Below are 19,751 nucleotides of genomic sequence, written 5' to 3' on the forward strand. Positions count from 1 at the left end.
TAAAGGTCTTCATTTCTAGCATAATCTCACTGGCTGCCATCATCTCAATTATGTAAGCATTACTTTTTTAAAAAAACAGTCTACATCAAATTTAACTCCCATTGATTGTTATATTGTGCGAATAGAACTTCCATTCTGGTATAGCTCTGCCATGCCAAATAAGAATGAAATTTACGCTTCCTGGCTTAAGTCAGATTTCCATTAGCTGCTCTACTGACAAAGCGGATCAGATTTGTATAAGTGAGCTCAGTGACAGTTGTGACAGTATTGTACTAAGTGGAATGAGAGCTTGTGCTCCTTTATTGTCAGCATAAAAGCTATTCAATTTCATTGACTGAATTGGGATTTTTAGTACAAGGTGTTTCAAAAAGATGGACCCAATTTCAAAGCAGTAGTGATTTCAAATTGGGTCCATCTTTTTGAAACACCCTGTTCTTTTCCTGTTAGACCTCTTGGGATACAGTTCTCCACCACTTTGCAAACTATATTCAGACGGACTTATATGACCCGAAGGTAAAATATTGCTGGACCTAAATAAAAGTGTTACACATTGGCAGGGCAACATTATATAAGGAAAAAGACAATGAAAAATGAGATGATTTTTTTTTTTCCTTATTCTTAGAGAACTTTTTCCATTATAACTCAAGGTGGTCTTTTAATAAGAAGTATCAGAGGCTGAAGACTACAAACTTCTCCATTATGCCAGGCCAGTGGTCCACAAAACCATCCGATGTTCACCTCTTAGATGAAGCTTAGGTCATGTGCCAAAAAGACTCCCAGACACAGCTTTCTATTCACCTATGAACTAGCCTGGATCATCAGTGTCTCTCAGTCAATTTATGAAAGATGTTAGTCTATTTAAAACCCCAGAGAGATCAAATGAGACCGAAAAAAACATGAACTAAACAACAAAAAAAGCCCTAAATAAGCCAGTTGCTCTAAGCAATGGCAAAGCAATAAAGGATTAACATTCTTGATCTTCAGCTGAGAATTCAGCTCCTCTGGAAGAGAAAAAGGCTCCACAGGCTCAGAACCTTTTTCACAGAACTTCCTAACTTCTGAATTAGCTATTTCAGTTCTGTTTATCTTAGCAACAAACATAACCTCACTTTTACTAATGCAAAACCTACACTGAACATGGGGACAGTGGGGAAAAAAAAAGCACTGCTGGTTGAACTATTTAGATCTGCAAAACTTCCTAAGTGTAGTTCAATCTATGATAATATCTCTGTTGGGAATTAAGCTTAGAACATACCCTGCTTGTTACTGAAATTAGAAAGTGTTGACTTTGAAAGAGTTCAAGCCTGTAGGTAGGGTTAGCAGTCCCTGACCCATTCTTCAGATGCTTAAAAGGAAATAAAACCATCACACACTACAAGTTACTAGGTAAGTCCTCACCTGTTTTGTTCTTTTAGTTTTCCCTCCCTCACTTCCTCCAGAATCAGAGTGATTTTAAGTGCGAATCTGGGAACTAAATGGTACACTGAATAGCTGTTATACGGTTATTGCCTAAAGGTTCCTTCGCTCAGACATAGCCCATCTGTTTGTTACAGGCTGCTGAGGACACAACAGTGTTACTGACTGTGTTCATTGTGCTCCTGTGCACACTGTTAATGGTTTAACACCCATCTAAATTTCTCCCAGTCCAGATGAACTGCGTTAGGACTGTAAGAATATAAGAACTATATAATCTCATACAGTAATGCTGTATATGTATCAGGATTCCATCTCTGAGTGAGGCAAAGAGCAGATGGCTCAGGAAGAGGTCAGGAGTCAGACAACACTACAGTCCAAAGGGCATGCTCCTATCTTCCAGCAATCTACAGCTCTAATCCACTTGGTTGACCAGGTTTTCAGTCCCCCAGAAAATGTCTATTTTCAGCTCACAGGCTGATATGTGCCCCCAGCTCACAAAATGAAGAGTTTTGGTAGCCTACAGTTCAGGCCTCTCGGTGATTTAGGGAGTCAGAGAATTACACATCACAGTGTGCCAGCCCTTCACTGAGTCATTCTTAACTTTGTCCCAAAAGACTAGCAAGGCGGAAGGTCAAGTTTTCATGGGTCCAGTGTTTGTTAAGGCTATCAGAAGTTCCCTTCCAGTTTTTTCACCTGACAGGGACTGATGACCTGAGCTCTTTGTTCATAGAAGTGCTAAAGAAAATGTCAGCCACCTGGCACTATGCAGACTTTTGCCCGATCACTGATATTGATGTTAACTCCAAACAGGCTGGGACTTGGGCCAAAGTCTTCCCTGATCTAAAGCTACTGACCTCACTGGCTTACTTCAGAGAATACATTTGTACCTTCTATGCTTGTGCCAACTGGCACATATTGAACTTTGCTAGGAAGGTGAATTAAAGTGGTATTTTCCACTGTGGAATCCAGAGAAAGAAGGAAAATCTCAGTAGCCCTTTATATTTTAAAAAGAGATCTTCCAACTCATATCTTCTAGTCCTGCTTATCTACAGTGGTGGTTTAACACTGAAGTGGAAGAGTGCTACACCGTGTGGGCATGTGCACATGTGTGTGTGCATAGAGCAGGAAGGGCTGATGGACAGTGCAGGACAAACTGAAAATGTGTTACAGTGACCAGGCTAACAGGAAATACTATGGTGAGGAACAACACACTGGTCACACACCCCCAGGGCACTGTGACAGGAGAGAGAGAAAGGACTATGAAGATGCCAGGTAAATATCTCCTATCGGCCATCAAACAATCATGGTTTTGCCTGTTGATCCCACTGTTACATCCTTCCACGTTGCAGAAAAGCCCTTGGCCTCAGAGGGCTGAGTAGAGGTCTCTCTGGCAGGTGTTCTAAGCCAGCTTTTTGCTGACTGCGTTGGGAACTAGAAAAGGCAACACAAGGTTCCCTCTTTTCTCTCTTAAACCTGTGTGTGCCTGATTGTCTCTAGGCACAGTCAGGCCGTACCGATTCCTTTTGCGCTGCAACCAATTTTTCTGTGATATCTGGCACAGCACAGGATACAGTTGCATCTTTCCCACCCATCTCAGCTGCTGTGCTTAAAGCTGGTGGGAATCGTGTTCTAACCATGAAACGCTGATCAAAACTGAGAACTCAATTACTGTTAGGCTTTAAAGGATGAAAATTATACAATAGCACTGACACAGGAAAACCAGCTATTCTGCTTTGGAGTGGGAGGGGATGGTGTCCTAAAAATATATTGTCTCATCCAAAGATTAAATATTAAGAAGCCCTGGAGAATCTTCTTCACTGGACAAATTGCTTGTATGACCTTAATAGTTTACCACTAGAAGATAGCAACAAGAAGAGCCTTAGAAGACTTAGCTTTCCGTATCATTTAATTACAGTACTGTAGATCAACCTCTCACATTTCTCAATTAACTTTTGGGTTATGCTGACCTTTTTACAGGCAAAGGAATCCTCATTAAGTTATTTGATCTCTTACTAAAATTTACCTTTGTCAGGAAGAGCTTTAGCACACTATAAGCATATTAAACAGTAGTATAACAGCTTGGCATCACTTTCTTTATAAGCACCTTTAAATGTCAGTCTCACCATAGAGGGCATAAAGCATTAAGGTCTAGATATCCACAAGTTTCCTCCCTTAAATATTATTTACAGGAGTTTATAATAATACTTTAAACTGATACATGTTTCATTCCATATATTCTTCAAATAAAAGCTGAATAGAAATTTCTGTATTTATCACATAGCTGATAGTTACCAACAGAACTTGTGAAGCTTTGCAGAAGGATGAACAGTACCTTAACACATAAAGGTGGACATGTCATGTGCGAACAGTAAAAATTATATTAATACTGTGATTAGATTATAAATCCATTAAAATCCCTAAGTCTTCTCAAATGTAAGATCATTACTTTTTCTTTTGAGTACACAGACAAGGGTGAGGGCCCCAAAGTTACCATGAGGGGAAAAAAAAAGTTGCTTTTGAGAAAAGTAGACTATTTTGCCAGACTACTGGTAGCTCACCAAATTAACCAGAATACAAAACAAACCAATTTTTTTTTAGAATCTCCTTTACAAAAGCAAGGCAAGGCTCTGACATGCTATTTTTAGCATCAGTTTTTAAAACGATCAGCATACTCTTTTTTTAACCTCTAATTTCTCATTTTAAATGCCTCCCTCCTTTTTTTTTAATATAGCTTCTTTACTAAGAAATTATGTGTAAGAACGCAACAGTGAATGAATAAAGTTACTGCTGAAAAGCCTCCACTTTCTCAAGTGTTAAACCTGAAACTGCATGGTTTTAGTTCTTTCAATCTGGCTCTCTCCAGAGAAAAATAATGTGACTTTAAAACTAGATTTCACATAACACATATATTTTGCATTCGTACATGTAAGGAGAATATAAGGAGTAGTAATGTCTAAAGTCCTGAAACTTGGGTCTGACAGCATGACTGGGTTATTCATGCTGCCTCATTAGTGCACCTAACAAACATATCTAATTTAGGAGACTAGTTTTCCTAGGTGATAGATGGAGATAGGTCTTTCAGATAGTAATTTGGGGATGTTTGCCTTACACTGATTGTGAGGAGGCCAGTGTAACTCCACTGACGCTATAGAGAGCCTGCGTGCATATGAGTAAATGAAAGGAGATGGTTTTTTAGTGTGTTCAGTAGGTTCAGTAGTTGCCTTTGGTGGAAAACAAAAAAAAAAAAAAAAAAAGATGAGTAAGGTGAGTGACTGTTTCCTTGCAGTACAAGGGAATGACAATCTATTCTGTGCTTCTGAATAATGTCAGTAGCACACTAATGCTTGGGTCTTGTCTTTGGAAGACACTGAAGCTTGACACTGTGGAATAAACATCCAACTGAAAATTGCCAACTGAATAATTTTCTTCACTGATTTTAGCCAAGGAAATGCACAGGCAGTGAATAAGGCAAGTTGTTTTAGCCTTTTAACTACCTCTATCCTCAATAAAAGCTGGGATGCCAAAATCTCTTGAATTCAGTTTCTCTGTAACCATACTAGAAATCCCAGACCATGTAATGTACCTCTGCTGAAGGCAGTGCTGAAGACATCTGGGTGCTTGAAATGTGGTTCATGTTATGTTTTAACTGGAGAGAGAACAGTGAAAACCAAAACCACTAACCAGTTTACAAAAGTTCCACGAAACACATGTGGGGTTTTTTAACTCAGAAAATACTTCTTATATTTCCCAGTTACACATTAAGCCTAGGCTGAAAAACTGGAAAGTAGAAGGACTTATTATGACTTGCAAGAACTAAGAAGTTGGCTGGAGAAAAAAAAGAATTATACAATTCCAGAGTAATTTCAGCAAGAAGAGGGCTATTGTCTATTTTTTCTACTGCCTTTTGTTAAGAAAGAGTGCTGTGAAGCTGCACCTGAAGTGTCAGATGATGAATAGGTTTTACATTCACTGGTCACATTGCTAACAGTAACCCTGAAACTGTAGCATCCAGTACTTGAGTTGATTCCCTTTCCTGAACACAAAGAGGAAGATTCTCAAGGACACTTGACTTGCAGTGGTGTCTGCACCTGTAACTCTCTCTTAGCTTTAGAAAACGTCTCAGACCATTGAAAAGAAGGTTAAGAATCTCTGTTAACAGTCCTGTACCGCTGCAATATTGCTGCATATATCAGTGGACTGGACTAAGGCACTGACTTGACTGGAGGCTGAATGAGTTTAAGTACTCTGCAGTGCAAATCTGGTAAATCAAAGTTCGCTGAAGGTACTGCAAGTATTCTAGACTCTAACTGAGCTGTAGGACCTGTGAGATGACACAAAGATAAAGGCACTCATGCCTAGATACCCTGTGGTCTTACAAATACCATTTGTTGTGCTCTGGAACTGATAACCTATCACTCAGCTGTGGGTCAATCATAAGTGATCACACAAGACAGAATATACAATATATGCTGTAGCACAGTAAACAAAAAGGAGCCAGTAGTCAATTAGCTGGGGAAAAAAAAAAAGGAATTAGAAAAATCTCTCTTACCTGGTCAAGATTGTTGTAAAAATCTATACTGGCTGCACACAGGTATCTCCCAAGCAGAGTCGCATGGGTGGTAAAAATTGTGGCAACAGGAAGTTTCTGAGATCGAGACAGTATTAAACCCACTCCTGCCTGCCACTCATGGAAGTGGGCAATTATATTGGGCTTGTCATCAAACTGAGAGGAAAGCTGAAAATAATTAGAAATAACACACATGAAACACATACCTTGCTCATCTTCCCAGCCTCAGAAACCTCTTTTTTCATGCTGCCTTCTATGTGTTTGCTTTGTCTCATATGACACAGCAGTACAACATTTTCAGTGGTCATATGTCAGAATTCCCATCAGCCCTAATCCTTCGCCCAAGAACTGCATGTGCCTCACTAGTGCTGCAGAACAGCATCCTTCCTGGAGTGTTGGGGAGCTCCGGCAAGCACAGTCACTCTTCTTTCTTTTAACTTGCTCTTCTGCGGTTGAGACTCTTGTTTGGATAAGAAAATCATGAGCACCTGTGACAGACAGATAATTCTGCAAACTAACAGTTTTCCCTCTTCAGGTAGGCTGTGGTAGAGTGACATGTGAAGCCACAGTGCTGTCATTAATTCTTGCCATTTGCCTCTATTTCCCATGCAAGGTAGAATCTAGCAGTTGAGATAATGGCTTGACTGGCTTTATGGACATTTTGTGTGACTACTTGGCTACCACAGCAGAGGAAAAGGGAGCTTGAGAGCCTACTTGTAAGAGCATCCAGTGACAAATAAGGGAGTTGAGAAGAAACAGAAGAGGATGTGGCAGTAAAGACACAGCAGATTTCACTTAGGGCTCCTGCTGCCTTCCACCCCACTCCGGGAAAATATTGAAATGACCACTTAAGATTTAAGTTTTAAATATAAATTTGATATACATCATGTATCAACTTCCTCAAAATTTTTAATCTGGACAACAGGAACCACATTCCAAAGCTTTTTGCCCTGATGACAAGGCTGAGGTTTGAAAACCTCTAGATTTAAAAGCTGTACCTCTTTTAAAAACCAGGCTGTTAATGATCCAAAAATCACAGCATCATTGGCTTCTCGATCATGAAAAGGGATCCCTATGTTGCTGACATCCCAGAATTCTCCTTTCCACCTGTCCAGATTCCAGGCTGCTGATCCTATATCGAACAGTAAGACATACGGGCTGCCTTCTATCAGCCATCTTCCGAAAAAGGCCTATGGGAAAGAAGCAAGATTATAAGCAGAAAATGCTAAAGTGAATGAAAAGGCCAGTTAGCAGAACTACTTTAATCCATCAGACCTTGAATGTTTTACATAAGGAATACGTGATCATAGTCCTACATACCCAGAATTTGTGGTTTTCCTTGCAAAATACATGGAGTAATACTGGACCAAAGGCAGGAGTAAAAGGAAACTACAATCTCTAGGAACATTTTTTTTTTAAGATTTTCATTGCAATGGTAACTTTCTTTCACTAAAAAAAAAAGCTTAGGAAGATTATACTTGCTTGAATAATGAGGTCTTTGTCCTTATTAAAGTGTCTATGCCATTTTTGTTCTTATTTCAAAATTATTATTTTATTTCAGTCAGATTTGTCACCAATCTTTTCCCATTTATGCTAGATTAATGGTGATAGATTTTGTCAAACAGGTGGTTGGGACCTGTATCTACCACAACATTTCCTCATTCTGCCCAAGAAGCACAGTTGATGCCCTTTGGCATAGTGGAAGGATCAATCAGAAGGTATAATAAAACCTTAAACAACGTCAGCCTAAAATACAGCTTTCCTGCTTTATCTGCATCAGTATAGTTAAATATCTCCAAGAGTATTTAGAATTCCACTGATATAACCTACCTGCCTAACCAGGAGAGTAGGCTTAACTGTCATAAGGCAATGCAACAGAGCTGGGCCCACACTATGGATTGTACAAGTCTGCACAGTCAAATTATTTCACTTTAATTGAACCATCAAAATGGCTGTAGCAGCAGAGACATAATGACCGGGAAGAATGAGGTACTATAGGGAGGCTAGAGTAGTTTATAGCTCATGCAGAAGAATCTTTTATGCCACTGTTCAACTGCCATTCATTCACCAGCCCCTGGGACCTCAGCAGTTGAACCCAGCCCTGACGCCAAAATAGGCTGAATAGAGGTCAAGTTTCAAAACAATGAGTTGGAAGCTCTTAGATCCGCTTGCACAAAAAATACAGGTTGCAACAAAGACAGCTGTGTGAAGGAGGGTCAGCTCCTTATGTATGTATTTCAGGCTACCAGGTTTCTTATTCAGGAAAATGAAGTTAGAGAGCATGGAGTCTGTGTGAACCCAGACTTCACCTAAATACGGAGTCAGGCTGTGGCAAGGAACACACCTGACCTGAGAAGTTTGGAAGTGTTCCTAGGTCCCCTGGTTTAAAGGGATCCATTGTGATGCATAAACAAAATCCAGACATAAGTGTTAATAGGATAAGCGCATCTCCTGGAAAATAGATCGTCATTATTAGAGATCAAAGCTATACTTGACGTACCTGGGACAGGTTTGCTGCTATATATGAATACTCCAGCGGCACAATTCACATGCTAGGCTGGCAGAGTTGGCTGATCAAATTGAATGTATTGCTGGAACAGCATGAAGTGTATATATAACATTGCAATTAATCTGCCCCACAAGCCTTCAGCTGTTTTCCAAACAAAGCAGTGTTACACAGCTTGCAGAGGTATCTCTTTGTAACCAGCAACATGGAAAATTTGATCAATCACTTAAGAAAATTTGATTAGAAATAAGAAATAGCAGTTGAATTAGGCCTTTTAGTTTGAACCTCAGCTTGAACAATGCAAGCATCACACAATGTTGGTGTCCCCAGACACTTTCCAAAATTATGGCACACATATGTCCAACAATATGCTTCTACGTAACACGCAATAGGGCATTAGATCCTAAGAACAGCAAAACTGCTGTTACAAAGGGAGATAATACATCGCCAGTGCCACAGCTGGTGGCAGTTCAAGAAATCTATGAATTTCTACAATAAAGCGTGTCATGCACCTCAGCAACAGAACTTTGTAAGAATGCTTCCTTGCTGCTGCCTCTCAATGCTTTTCACATCTGTTCCGCACACATAAGCAGACAGTTTTTCCTCCTGCCAGCTAGCATCTCTGAGGGACTCAATGCTAAAACAGAGTGAAGGCGAGCTCTAGATCTCCAATGAGGACTTTCAAGAAAGGAGGTCAGATTTAGCATGCATTATCTTCTACCTATTTTCAGGTAACCAATTGTCCTCAAGGCTGCAGCTGCTTGCAGCTTAGTAGCTTGCCCATTAACACAGTAGATTCTATTCTTTGCGGCAGATCACCTTTATAGGAAGAAGTTTATTCCTAGTTTACTGCTGGAGAAACTGAGCCACAGGGAGGCTATGGGGTTTGACTGAGGTGACACAGAAAACATCGGTTAAAAACTGTGTAGGAAACACAGATAAATTCATTCTTTGTGCTGTGGTTTAACCTCTCTTCCAAGGGAACAGACAGCTAGATGCATTGATCTGAGGAAGCAGATTCTTTGTCAGTTGTATGTTTTTCTAAAGTCTACCTGTGGTTCGTCCCTTTTTGGCTTTCAAGTCAATACAATGCTACGTAAGAAAAATTGTGATCTAGTGGAATGCTCTTCTCTCTTCAGCAAAAGAAAGCCAAATGTAACGTAAGGATTCAGTCAAAGTAAGGTCGTATTATATCTACTAAAAATCTCACTGTATTTAGCGACTGGATAAATAAGTCATTAATCCAATTAAGTAGACTTGCAGATAAATGACTGTTAAAACCTGTAATTGGATAAACTGGTTCTTCCTCAAAAATAACCTTTAATGAATTGTCTCTGCCGTTCTAACAGAGGATTCTGAGCCTTTTGCATTGTGACATTGACCAGGACTGCTGTGTCAAGTGGAACAGCAAGAGCATTAACCAGAACTGTAATCTCCTCAGAGTCAGCTTTGTTGCCCTGGGAAGCAGTAGTGCATGTGACTTACCTGACACCCTTGGCTTTTCATGGTGTCCATTGCCTTCTTAACTGCGGGGTTTGGAGGCTCACATGCTTCCACCTGAGTCTTCACATTGTGCTCAAAATAGGGACCGACCAGAACATAGTTTTCACCCCATTCATCTGCCGTAATTTTGGCTTTTGTCTGGATCACAGTGTAAATGCCGCCCACTGCAAAAGATCACAAAGAACAAAAAGTAGGAAGGGGCACGGGACACGAAGCTCTGGCATAAAATACAATCCATCAGATACACCTCTAGTTAAATTGCTTCATACATTCAGATTTTAACTGAAACCCAGACTCTATCAAATAAATAGAAGTTCAGTCTCTTAAATGGAATTCGAAACGGAATCCGAGCTTCAAGGTTTAATTTAGGAGTATGCACTGATAGCAGACTGAGCATGATTCTTAAATGACAATTTAATGCTTTGCTTACTCCTGGGTGACTGCATATGGCTTCCCTGAATTTCTCCTCTAATCTCAAATGGATGCTTTCTATCCTTGGCTGCTATTTTTATCTAGTCTGTGATTTTTTTCTTAGATGTCTTTTAGGTGTTCAAAGTCACACCACAAATGTTTCACTAATATATTATTTTATTCTTATGTTATTCCCCTCTTTGTGGATTTTGAAATCTTCACATTCAGATTATGGAATTCAAATCCTGGGGCTTATGCATCCAATCTCCCATGCCTGATCTTGATTCTGCTGCATCTGAAGTTCAGCCTTCTGCTTTTTTATTGCAGCATTTCTAATTTTCAAACATATTTTTCACGATGTGGAAATACATGTGGTGAGAAGTGATCTGGCACTTCCAGCTTGTTTTACACAAACCACAGAGAGAAGCTGAGGGACTGACGGATTTCATTGGCAACAGACTATAAAAGACAACTTAAACCAATGTCCTCACCCCAAAAGTTGTCATGTTCCACCACCACTCTAAAGATCTGCTGAAGTCAGAATGAAGGTAGCCTGCAAAACCAATATAAGTGTCTGCAGCACCTTCCTCCAAAATGTTTTCCATTTTAAAAAGAAACACGATTTAAAATGTATAAGAGAATGCGACAGCAACATCCCCCGACGAGTCAATAGAAATCTATCCAGTGTTGCACATGAGATGCAAGATTCACCTAGCTGCTCTGCCTCATACTTTTCCCATAGCCAGCACTGTAATTCCTGCATTGGCAAGACGGTCTTGCAAAGCCCCCTTTGCAACGGGATCAACGGTGCCCGGCAGTGGGCATTCCACCACCACAAGCTCAGAAGAACCCCAGCACATGCTCGAATCCAGCAAGTGGAAGGCAAGGCAAGAGAAGAGAGAATCAGAGGCCGGGTCGCTGCTGTACATCAGAGACAAGTTTAGCACAGCTCCAGCGATTCTAAAGTATGGTAAGATAAAGGAAGCTCATCAGGTACAAGCAAACAACAAAGGAAAAAACAGGAAGGGAATTAGTGTTCCTACTTAAAATTTTCATCCTCCACTGAATTTGGAAATGTTTGATAATACACCAGGCAAGATGACTGTGCTATGCCTTTTATCAGTGACATCAAGATTACATAAGGAATCAGCACTGCATGCTGCCAGTGATTGACAGCAGGTACTCCAGACTTCATTTTTTTTAAAGGCACCAGGGTATTCAGAGGTGCCAATGCACTGCATCCAACTGCAAATGGCAAGAATCTTCTGAAGCTGCCTGATTCTCCTTAAAAATCTGCTACAAATGACCTCTATTTACAATACAGCAGCTGAAGTTGCTCAGCACTTTGGGAAATTACTTTCCAGATTAATTAAAATGTGTCACCTGACAACTATAGAAAGCCTTCTGCCAAGCCTGGTATCTTGCAGCTCTTAGGAACTGAATGACAGAACTATGTTTTTAATTGTGCTCCTAGAAAAGAAAATCTGCACTTAAAATCCTTTTCTTTACAAATATCCCATTTGTTTTGGACTGTGGAAGGATGCCTAGCCCTACTATTTTTATGTCATCTCAGGATTCTAGGTATTTTACAAAAAAAACAAACACAGTTCCAATCTACCAGCTTGCTAAGTAGAATTATTATAATAAATTTTTACAATAAATTATTACCACACATAGTAATTCAAGACCTAAGCAGACAAGAATCTTACAGGTATATGTTCATAAATCAAGCTCACAGTCCAAGAGTTTCAGGTAATATAGATATGGAAATACAGAAGGACATCTATGCACAAGACTATTCTTCTCCACTTCATTAGGACCAGAAAGCTAAGGAACTAACTTATAGTCATCATACGACATGGTTACTCTGGACACGAATTTAAAGAAATCTTAAGTACGCTGACACTATATATTCTATATATACTATTCTTTCTATATATACTATATATTCCCTCCACGGTCCTCTGCTCACAAGCTGAGACTACTTGAATAGCTTGGATTCAGATAAAAATATAAATTAAATTACACTAGACAAAGCTCAACCTGTAAAGTCATGCAGTTATGATGACATGTCTGTTCTTATGGGTGATAAATATGTTATATGAGTGTAAAGCACTGCAATCCAACACAGATAAATAAGGGGCTTGATAGAAATTTTAGTCATTAAACTAGTTGGTTTTAATTGGCAGAAATACTGAGCTTGCAATAAGCGAAGATAATTGTGCAAAGCAGCCTGGTGACCCTGGGAAAAAAAGCAAATATCTACTTGCAAGATGAAAGATACCAAGTAAAATGATAAAGCTGTATATGAGTAGAGTGCTGCAAAACTCTTTTCCTGCTATCATGAGAGTGGAGAGCAGCCTCTTTCACACTGCGAGGCATTTGACATTGCAATCAGCAAGGTAGCTGAGATTCCGCAGTTACTAATTTTAAAATTAATAAGAAAGCTGCAGTTCAGGAGCTGAGTAGGTCCTAGAACTTTGTTTTGTGCAGCCAACAGCTGAATGTTTCTTTTCACAAGGTTTCGCTCAGGATCACTGTGTGTCTTAAAACATGCCCTGCCAAAGACGTATGGAAGGTCTGTTCTGAGGGAAAGGGCGCTGATTTGCCTGAAATGCCATGAAAAATACTTAAAAACAAAAGAGTCTTTTTCATGATGTGAAAACTCTTCAGAAGACAGCTGTGACAAAATCTCGAGGTTACCCGGTCCCAAAACTTGCTTTTGTCTTCTCCGTTACTGTGGAAACATGAATCACAAGGCACGTCTTTGCAAAAGCTTTAATTGACAGGGAGGGAAAGTGTGCAAGTGAAACTATGTATGTGGAAAGTGTTGGGCATAGCTTAAAAAAAGACACTTTGAGAAGAACAGAGTGATGTCTAGAATAATGTATTGAGTTCTGAAATTACACTTTTCCACAGCAAATTCAAGGAACACATTATATATCATTAAGGGGTAGCTTATATCTGCTCAGTTACTTTGAATTCTCTGGAAATAACAGTGCCAGTAAACAATGCACTACAGATCCTACTGAGTAATAGAGTAAGGGTCTACATATTCATTTGGAACCTAACAGAACTCTCAAATTACTTCCAACAAGATGGTAAGCCTCCTCATTATTTTCTAGTATGATGTTTTAAGGTCATATTACAAACAGAAAATCTTTCCAAATAAAAGGGATGTACCGAAATCCCATGAAGTTGCAAGTTTCTGTATGCAGCCTCCAAAGTATTGTACTTTTAAATAGGTTTTAAAACAAACAATAAAAGACAGAAAGAGAAATAGATGCAGAATCGGGAGAGATCAGACCCAGAGAATCGGTTCAGTGTGACACAAGCATGGGCCATTAGCAGTAAAACACGGACACATGGCTAGTTTAGTGTTCTAATCTCCACCAAAATTCTTTCTTTAAATATGTTACATTTTAATTATTTTTAAAATGCCCTTGAGAGAAAAATATTTCTAATATTTCTTTTTAAAATATGTTTTTAACTTTTCCACCAGAATAAAGGAAATCAGGTTAAAAAGTAAATCAAAACCAGATCTTTTTACCCTTTTATTTCCTTTCCATTCTTCCTCTTTTTCCAGGGAAAAATAAACTGGCATGGAACGGGGAACTAAAAAGTTTGGGAAAGAAGGATTTTGTTCAGTTAAGAGAAGTCTGATCTTTTTTAGTGATCTCTTTAAAAACTAGAAGATGAAAACAAAATATTTTATCAGCAAATATTTCATAGAATTATTTTTAAAAGTTTGAATATTTTCATAGCCACTACCACTACTATGAATTTCTCTAAAGGAGTCATCTGCATTGCTCCAGTCATTTTCTTCTTTCCTCATTTCAAGTCCTGATGCATTATTTCTTTTATATATTTAAAATCCAAGCAGCAGTTAGAGCCTTCCAGAGTAGACATCAGAACTATCTAAATAAATAGCCTGCAAGTCAAGAACAGTCTCCTGATTTCATGTCATTACTGAGGACATCAGGCAGAAGTAGAGATCCAACTATGCAACTGGAGATCTTTGTGGAAGATCTAATATGTAGATGTGCTCTTTCTGCTGCAAGCTGTGATATGGAAAGATGCATTGCCAATGCTTTTTGTCACCCGATGAGGAGGGTCCACAACTTCCAGGACTACTCAGGAACTATACTGAGAAAAAAGGTCTTCTGGAGCTGCGATCCTCTGAGCACAGAATTGCCAAAACTTCTGAAAACTGCCAGAGAGACCTGCCATTCATTTTACTTGCTCTCCTACCTGCCCCACGTTACAGAAGAACAGAGGGAAGGAGCAGCAGAAACCAAGAAGGAAGGAGAGAGAGAGAGGAAGGGAAGCTACGCAAGAGAGACAGAGATAAGTGGAGATTGTGACTGATGGCTGAGTCCTTCCCCACACACTTTTGCTACACTGAGGATCAAGGAGTTCCTGGGGCTCTTCAGCTTCTTTACTACGGCCTGACCTGGTCACTCTGTAGGCACTAAAGCTTTCATGAGGACCATGGAATCCAAGAGAGCAGTGGGACCCCAGATTCAGGATTCAAATTGACTTCACTACAACAATTTGTAATTACATCAACTATCCTTTCACCCCTTCCCCTCAGAATGTGTCTCTGATCTACAGAGAAGGGATAAAATTAGGCTTGAGCTTATTTTTTTCTAATGTTTTGTTGGAAATGTATTTATTTATTGGTTGATGGCCTGTTGAGATATCTGGGAACTGTTTCTAGAATAAGGTCGTAAAATGCATCAGGTGAAAAAAAAGCATCTTCACATATCAGATTTTTTTCATGTATTTTTTGGCTATGTTTGTGGCCAGGACTCATCATAAGATAGAAGTTCTCTAAATTCTGTGAAATTCTGACATTCCAAACATATTCTGAAATAATACTGAAATTTATGACAGATGTCCACAATACAGAAGCTATTTCTGTGTGCATCATCCCCAATGCACAAGATTTAATTTGAGATTGATCTGACGTTGATATACCACCCTACTCTAGAAATGCACAGAGCTTTGATGCTGTGCTCATGCCAAGTTTATGCCAGAACACCCTCACTCCCCAAAGTGTGTTAGTTCAGGTGTGTCACAGATTACATCATTCACCTTATCCCAGGGGACTTTCATCATGGAAAGTTGTTTAACACAGAGGAGGTAAAATGCTGGTCCTACTGACTTCAGTGGATTCAGGATTCCATTTCCAAGAGTCCAGACTTTGACCAGAGAAACAGCACATAGAGCTCTGCTCCAGGGAGCGCTCAACCAAGGTTTGTTTTTAGCAGCGTCTTCATTCCAATAGGGATGAAAAAAAAATATTTAGGATTCATCTACCAGTGGCACTCAAGCTAATCTGCTCGCAGCTGAGTGATGATATAAACTGGCTGTTTGCCCAGCACTTTTAGGCATTCTTCTATTTTCTATCTAAAAGCTGTTAGTATTACAGCAGGAGATACTAATCTAAATATTACTGGAATGATTTCAAAGACATCTTTACAGAGCACAGACCAGATCCTGAAAATTGTCAGCCCTTCTCATTAATGTATCAGAAAAACCACTAAACTACAGCTGTTATAACTTACAGAATGCAGCTTCTCCCCTGTATCCAGATTAAATACTTTACGTTTCAGTGGGAAGAATGTCTAGGACTGCTGCCACTATTCCTGCAACGGCCTTTGGCTGCTCCCTGTTGACAATTTCCATCTGTGGGTCTCCAGACACAAGACCTGGACAGCTTGTAGCCACTTGGTTTGTGCTCCTGCCCTTAAAGTTTTTATTGGTCTTCACGTTATGAAGGAAAGAAAACCTGTCTTCCTTTCCAACATGCACAGACGTATGATCAGACCTGGCTTTACTGGAGCGTGGTGACTAGGAGAGAAGGGGAAGGGTGAAAAAAACTGAGCTTCCCTAAGATTACCACCAGATCATGTGGCACTGCAATGCGCTGGGCCCTTGCCTGCCTGCTGTTTCCCCCTTCTGCCACAGAAACACACTAGATCCGCTTCACAGTATAGGTCTTGCCTATCAGTGAGGAGTCAAATAAAGTGAGGGAAATCGTGCAAAACCAACTACTTTTTTCTCATTTCTCTGGCAGGGGTCTTTCAATGCAAGATGATTTCAATGTCGTGCTCTGTTTAGATGGCAAGTTCCTTTTCACAGGGAGAGTGATACTGGCAAACTAACCTTTTTTATTTCTCATTCTCTCTTTTAGCTACCTTGTGTTTGCTTGCTCCAGACAGCAAAAAAGAGAAAGAAAAGTTGCCAGTGCTTTTCAACATATATGTCAGTGATTATCACTCAGCACAGGGAGCAGCTAGGACAAAGAATATAAAAAGATGTAGAGAAGTAGAAAGCTCTGCCTAGGTAGAGCATATGTTTAAATGATCTAGATGTAAAAAAGAAAAAGAAAAAAATAGAGACACCTCCACTGTGCTAGCTGCTGAGAAAGTAGTGATGAGACTCTGGAAATAATGGATATTTGTAGATGTCTGGGCACTGAATTCACAGAACTGACTTGTCCTTCCCTCCAGATGCATCTCATGCCTCAGTACCAACTAGCACCATATCCTGCTCAGGGAAATTCCAGTAAATGCTCGCTCCCCATGGGCAGCCTGGCACATGAAGATCCTCTCAAAATACATAATCAGATGTGCTCCAATCTGCAGGACCCCTTCATCATCCTCAAGCTCTGAAGGAGAATATATTTGAGAGGTTCAAAAAACAGCTCAGCACCTGTAAAGTGCACTGTTTACAGGTGTGGGAATAGACAGGCATCTGTGAGCTCTGGTGGTACATTCCTCACAGTGAAAAAGACTTTCAGCCTTACTGTCACAGAGAAATGGAGGAACCACTAAGAAACAGTACTGGTCAACAAGCAAATGTACTCATAGCCAACCACCTAGTGATGCTCACGAAGTTAACACGAAGACTTGAACCCTCTCCTGTAGGCAGCAGCAGCTTTGCACCACTTTAACAGTGCAAACCAGCTTCACACTGAAGTACTAGGACACACTTTTGCACTGCCAGAAAGGAAGAAAGAAACTTTCATGTTAAATGTTCAAAATTAGCTTGTGAGGTAACACACTTAGCTCATGTTTAACTTTCCTTCTATATTAGGAATGTATACAGCAACATTAAAACTAAAGCACTAAAACACGTAGCGGTGCTAAATCTACGTGACGTCAGCCTACTTAGGCAAATAAACAGTTCTCCCTTCTGCAAAAGAAGGCAGGAAAAGTACAGCGTAAGCTATTATTTCCTAAGACTATGTATCTTCTGTGATGACCCTCCCTGTATTTTGTGGCCACTCTCTCTTCTAAGAAACACACTGCCTTAACCTTTTCCAAGAGCTCTTTATAAAAGTTAGGTCACCAGGGAACAGTAAATCACCACGTGACTTAGACATTCAATTTCCTGGGACATATAGGAAAAAAAAACCAGTATCAAGAATTTACCAGAAAAAAAACCAGCTGAAATAGGCTTATTAAAGTGTTTTTGCACAAATGTTTCCAGTCAAGATTGTTCAATAGCAACTTTGCACAAAGATGTGGTTCTAATGAAGAAATTGTTTGCCATGACTAGTTCAGTCAGCCCTGTTTGAATATATGGGTTTGGTAAGTGGTATAATTAACAGCACCTTATTTTTTAAACTAATTGAATAAATATTCACTCTCATAAATATTAATTGTCTCATAAAATGCGAGAATAATAAATTTTAGCGGTGTCAGTCAATTTGGCTTCAGTGAAGTCAAAAAGAGCTATACGGGTGATTAAATGATTCACTGCATTTTGTGAGGAAAGACAGATACATCTTATTGCGTTTTACTTTTTCTTAAACATATTGTGTGATATCTATAACCAGATGACTCCATAGTATGGAGTTCAGGGATGTTAGCAAGAACATCTGTATTTGCTAGTTTTCTGCTGCCATCTGCTTGCCAATGCCTTACTTATCACGCACACTGCAAAACTAAGTGCTGCGTGCTCCAAGTTCTGACAACAGCAAGTTCACTCAAAAAGCTTGACTGAAGCTACTGAAAAATAAGCCCACAGAGATTTGGAGTGCAAAAGCTACTCTGTACTACCTCTGGGTATTGATACTCCTCACCACCCTAATAAGAGCAATATAAAATTGCACTACAGTGCAGATTAAATACCAGAAGCTATCACAGAATAGTAATTCTAGTTTCGCCATAAAGATAAACCCTAGCATTGTCTGTTCCTCTCAAACACATTTCCCCTTTAGAGTTAAAATCTTAACAGATTACAGATCTCATCTCTTGACTAATCTATTTATCTACTAGGACAATAAGACAGACGAGGTCAATCATTTACTCATATTAACTCACTTTTGTGGCAAAAATGGAGCCTGTTGCCCCTTGGTGAGCTACCCCTAGCTGAAAGGGGGTGATTTGATGAGTGAATTAGAAATGGAGGCAGAAAGATCTTTGCACAATAAGCAGCATGCACTTTGCATGACAAGCTGTGTGCAATAAACAGATTTTCAATCTGTACACATGCACAAAGAATGAAGTCCCTGTCTGGCACCGCCTGTGTTTGCAAAGACCAGTCCAAAAGGGGTTCAGCTGGCATAAAGACTGCTGGTCATTGACATCTGGTTTTTGTTTAGTGGCTTCATTGCAGCTGTGTTTATTTGTACCTGTTTCAAATTTGGCCTCTTCTCTACACTGCCCTAGAAGGCTGAGGGAGACTGCTAAACTACTCTGAATTTGACGTCTGTTTTACAGCTCATTTTCATGCATTGCATTCCCAAGTGAATTTGCATGGAAGGTAAAATATAAATATGTACAAAGCAACATCTATGTATCTGTACATCTGCACACCCAGCCATAACACGTAGATGTTTGTTTAAACAACCTGTCCCTGGTGGTGAAACATGTAAAAACACACAGACGTCCTGACTCTATGCTCATCCCACACAAGCACAAGCAGATGTAGCCCACACACAGCATGCACGGTTCCAGATGGATGCCGCATGCTCTCCTTCCAATACAACAGCTCCGCAGCCCACTTTTCCCCAATCACCCCTTAATGCCTTTCTTGTCTGAGCCTTTCATGCCTCCCTCTGCTCCACTGAAAACAGCAATACTAACTCCTAAGACTGCTGTACAAACCTTTGTTGGTAACTTCCCAAGAAACTTCAAAGAGCAACAAATCCTCCAGTGGTAGGTCTTCATCCTCCCACTGAGGAAGCCCATTAAGAGAAGTCATGGACAGTGATCTAGCCAGTGGCATCTTCTTCAGCTCTCAAATGCTCACCCCGCAGGACGGAACAGTTAGCAAATGTCCAGTTAATGCAGCAGTTCTCTGCAGTTCTGGTTAGAGCAGTCTGCAAGTGTG

The 19,751-nt window shown here is 39.9% G+C and overlaps 2 protein-coding genes across 2 annotated transcripts in view; both read right to left on the bottom strand.

Moving 5' to 3' along the window:
* GYS2 (glycogen synthase 2) overlaps window positions 1–19,646 on the bottom strand; it is a 44,378-nt gene extending 24,732 nt beyond the window's left edge. The window contains exons 1-4 of the mRNA XM_065658597.1: window positions 19,526–19,646; window positions 9,975–10,156; window positions 6,982–7,173; window positions 5,966–6,151 (exon numbers count right to left, since the gene is read on the bottom strand). Of these exons, the coding sequence (XP_065514669.1) occupies window positions 5,966–6,151; window positions 6,982–7,173; window positions 9,975–10,156; window positions 19,526–19,646 (681 nt within the window). The remainder of the gene's footprint in view (window positions 1–5,965; window positions 6,152–6,981; window positions 7,174–9,974; window positions 10,157–19,525) is intronic.
* LOC136003213 (L-lactate dehydrogenase B chain-like) overlaps window positions 10,092–19,751 on the bottom strand; it is a 38,395-nt gene continuing 28,735 nt past the window's right edge. Inside the window, exon 10 of the transcript XR_010608043.1 lies at window positions 10,092–10,156. The gene's annotated coding sequence lies outside the window, so the exon portion shown is untranslated. The remainder of the gene's footprint in view (window positions 10,157–19,751) is intronic.

This window comes from Caloenas nicobarica, chromosome 1, assembly GCF_036013445.1.
Source record: "Caloenas nicobarica isolate bCalNic1 chromosome 1, bCalNic1.hap1, whole genome shotgun sequence".
NCBI classification, from domain to species: domain Eukaryota; kingdom Metazoa; phylum Chordata; class Aves; order Columbiformes; family Columbidae; genus Caloenas; species Caloenas nicobarica.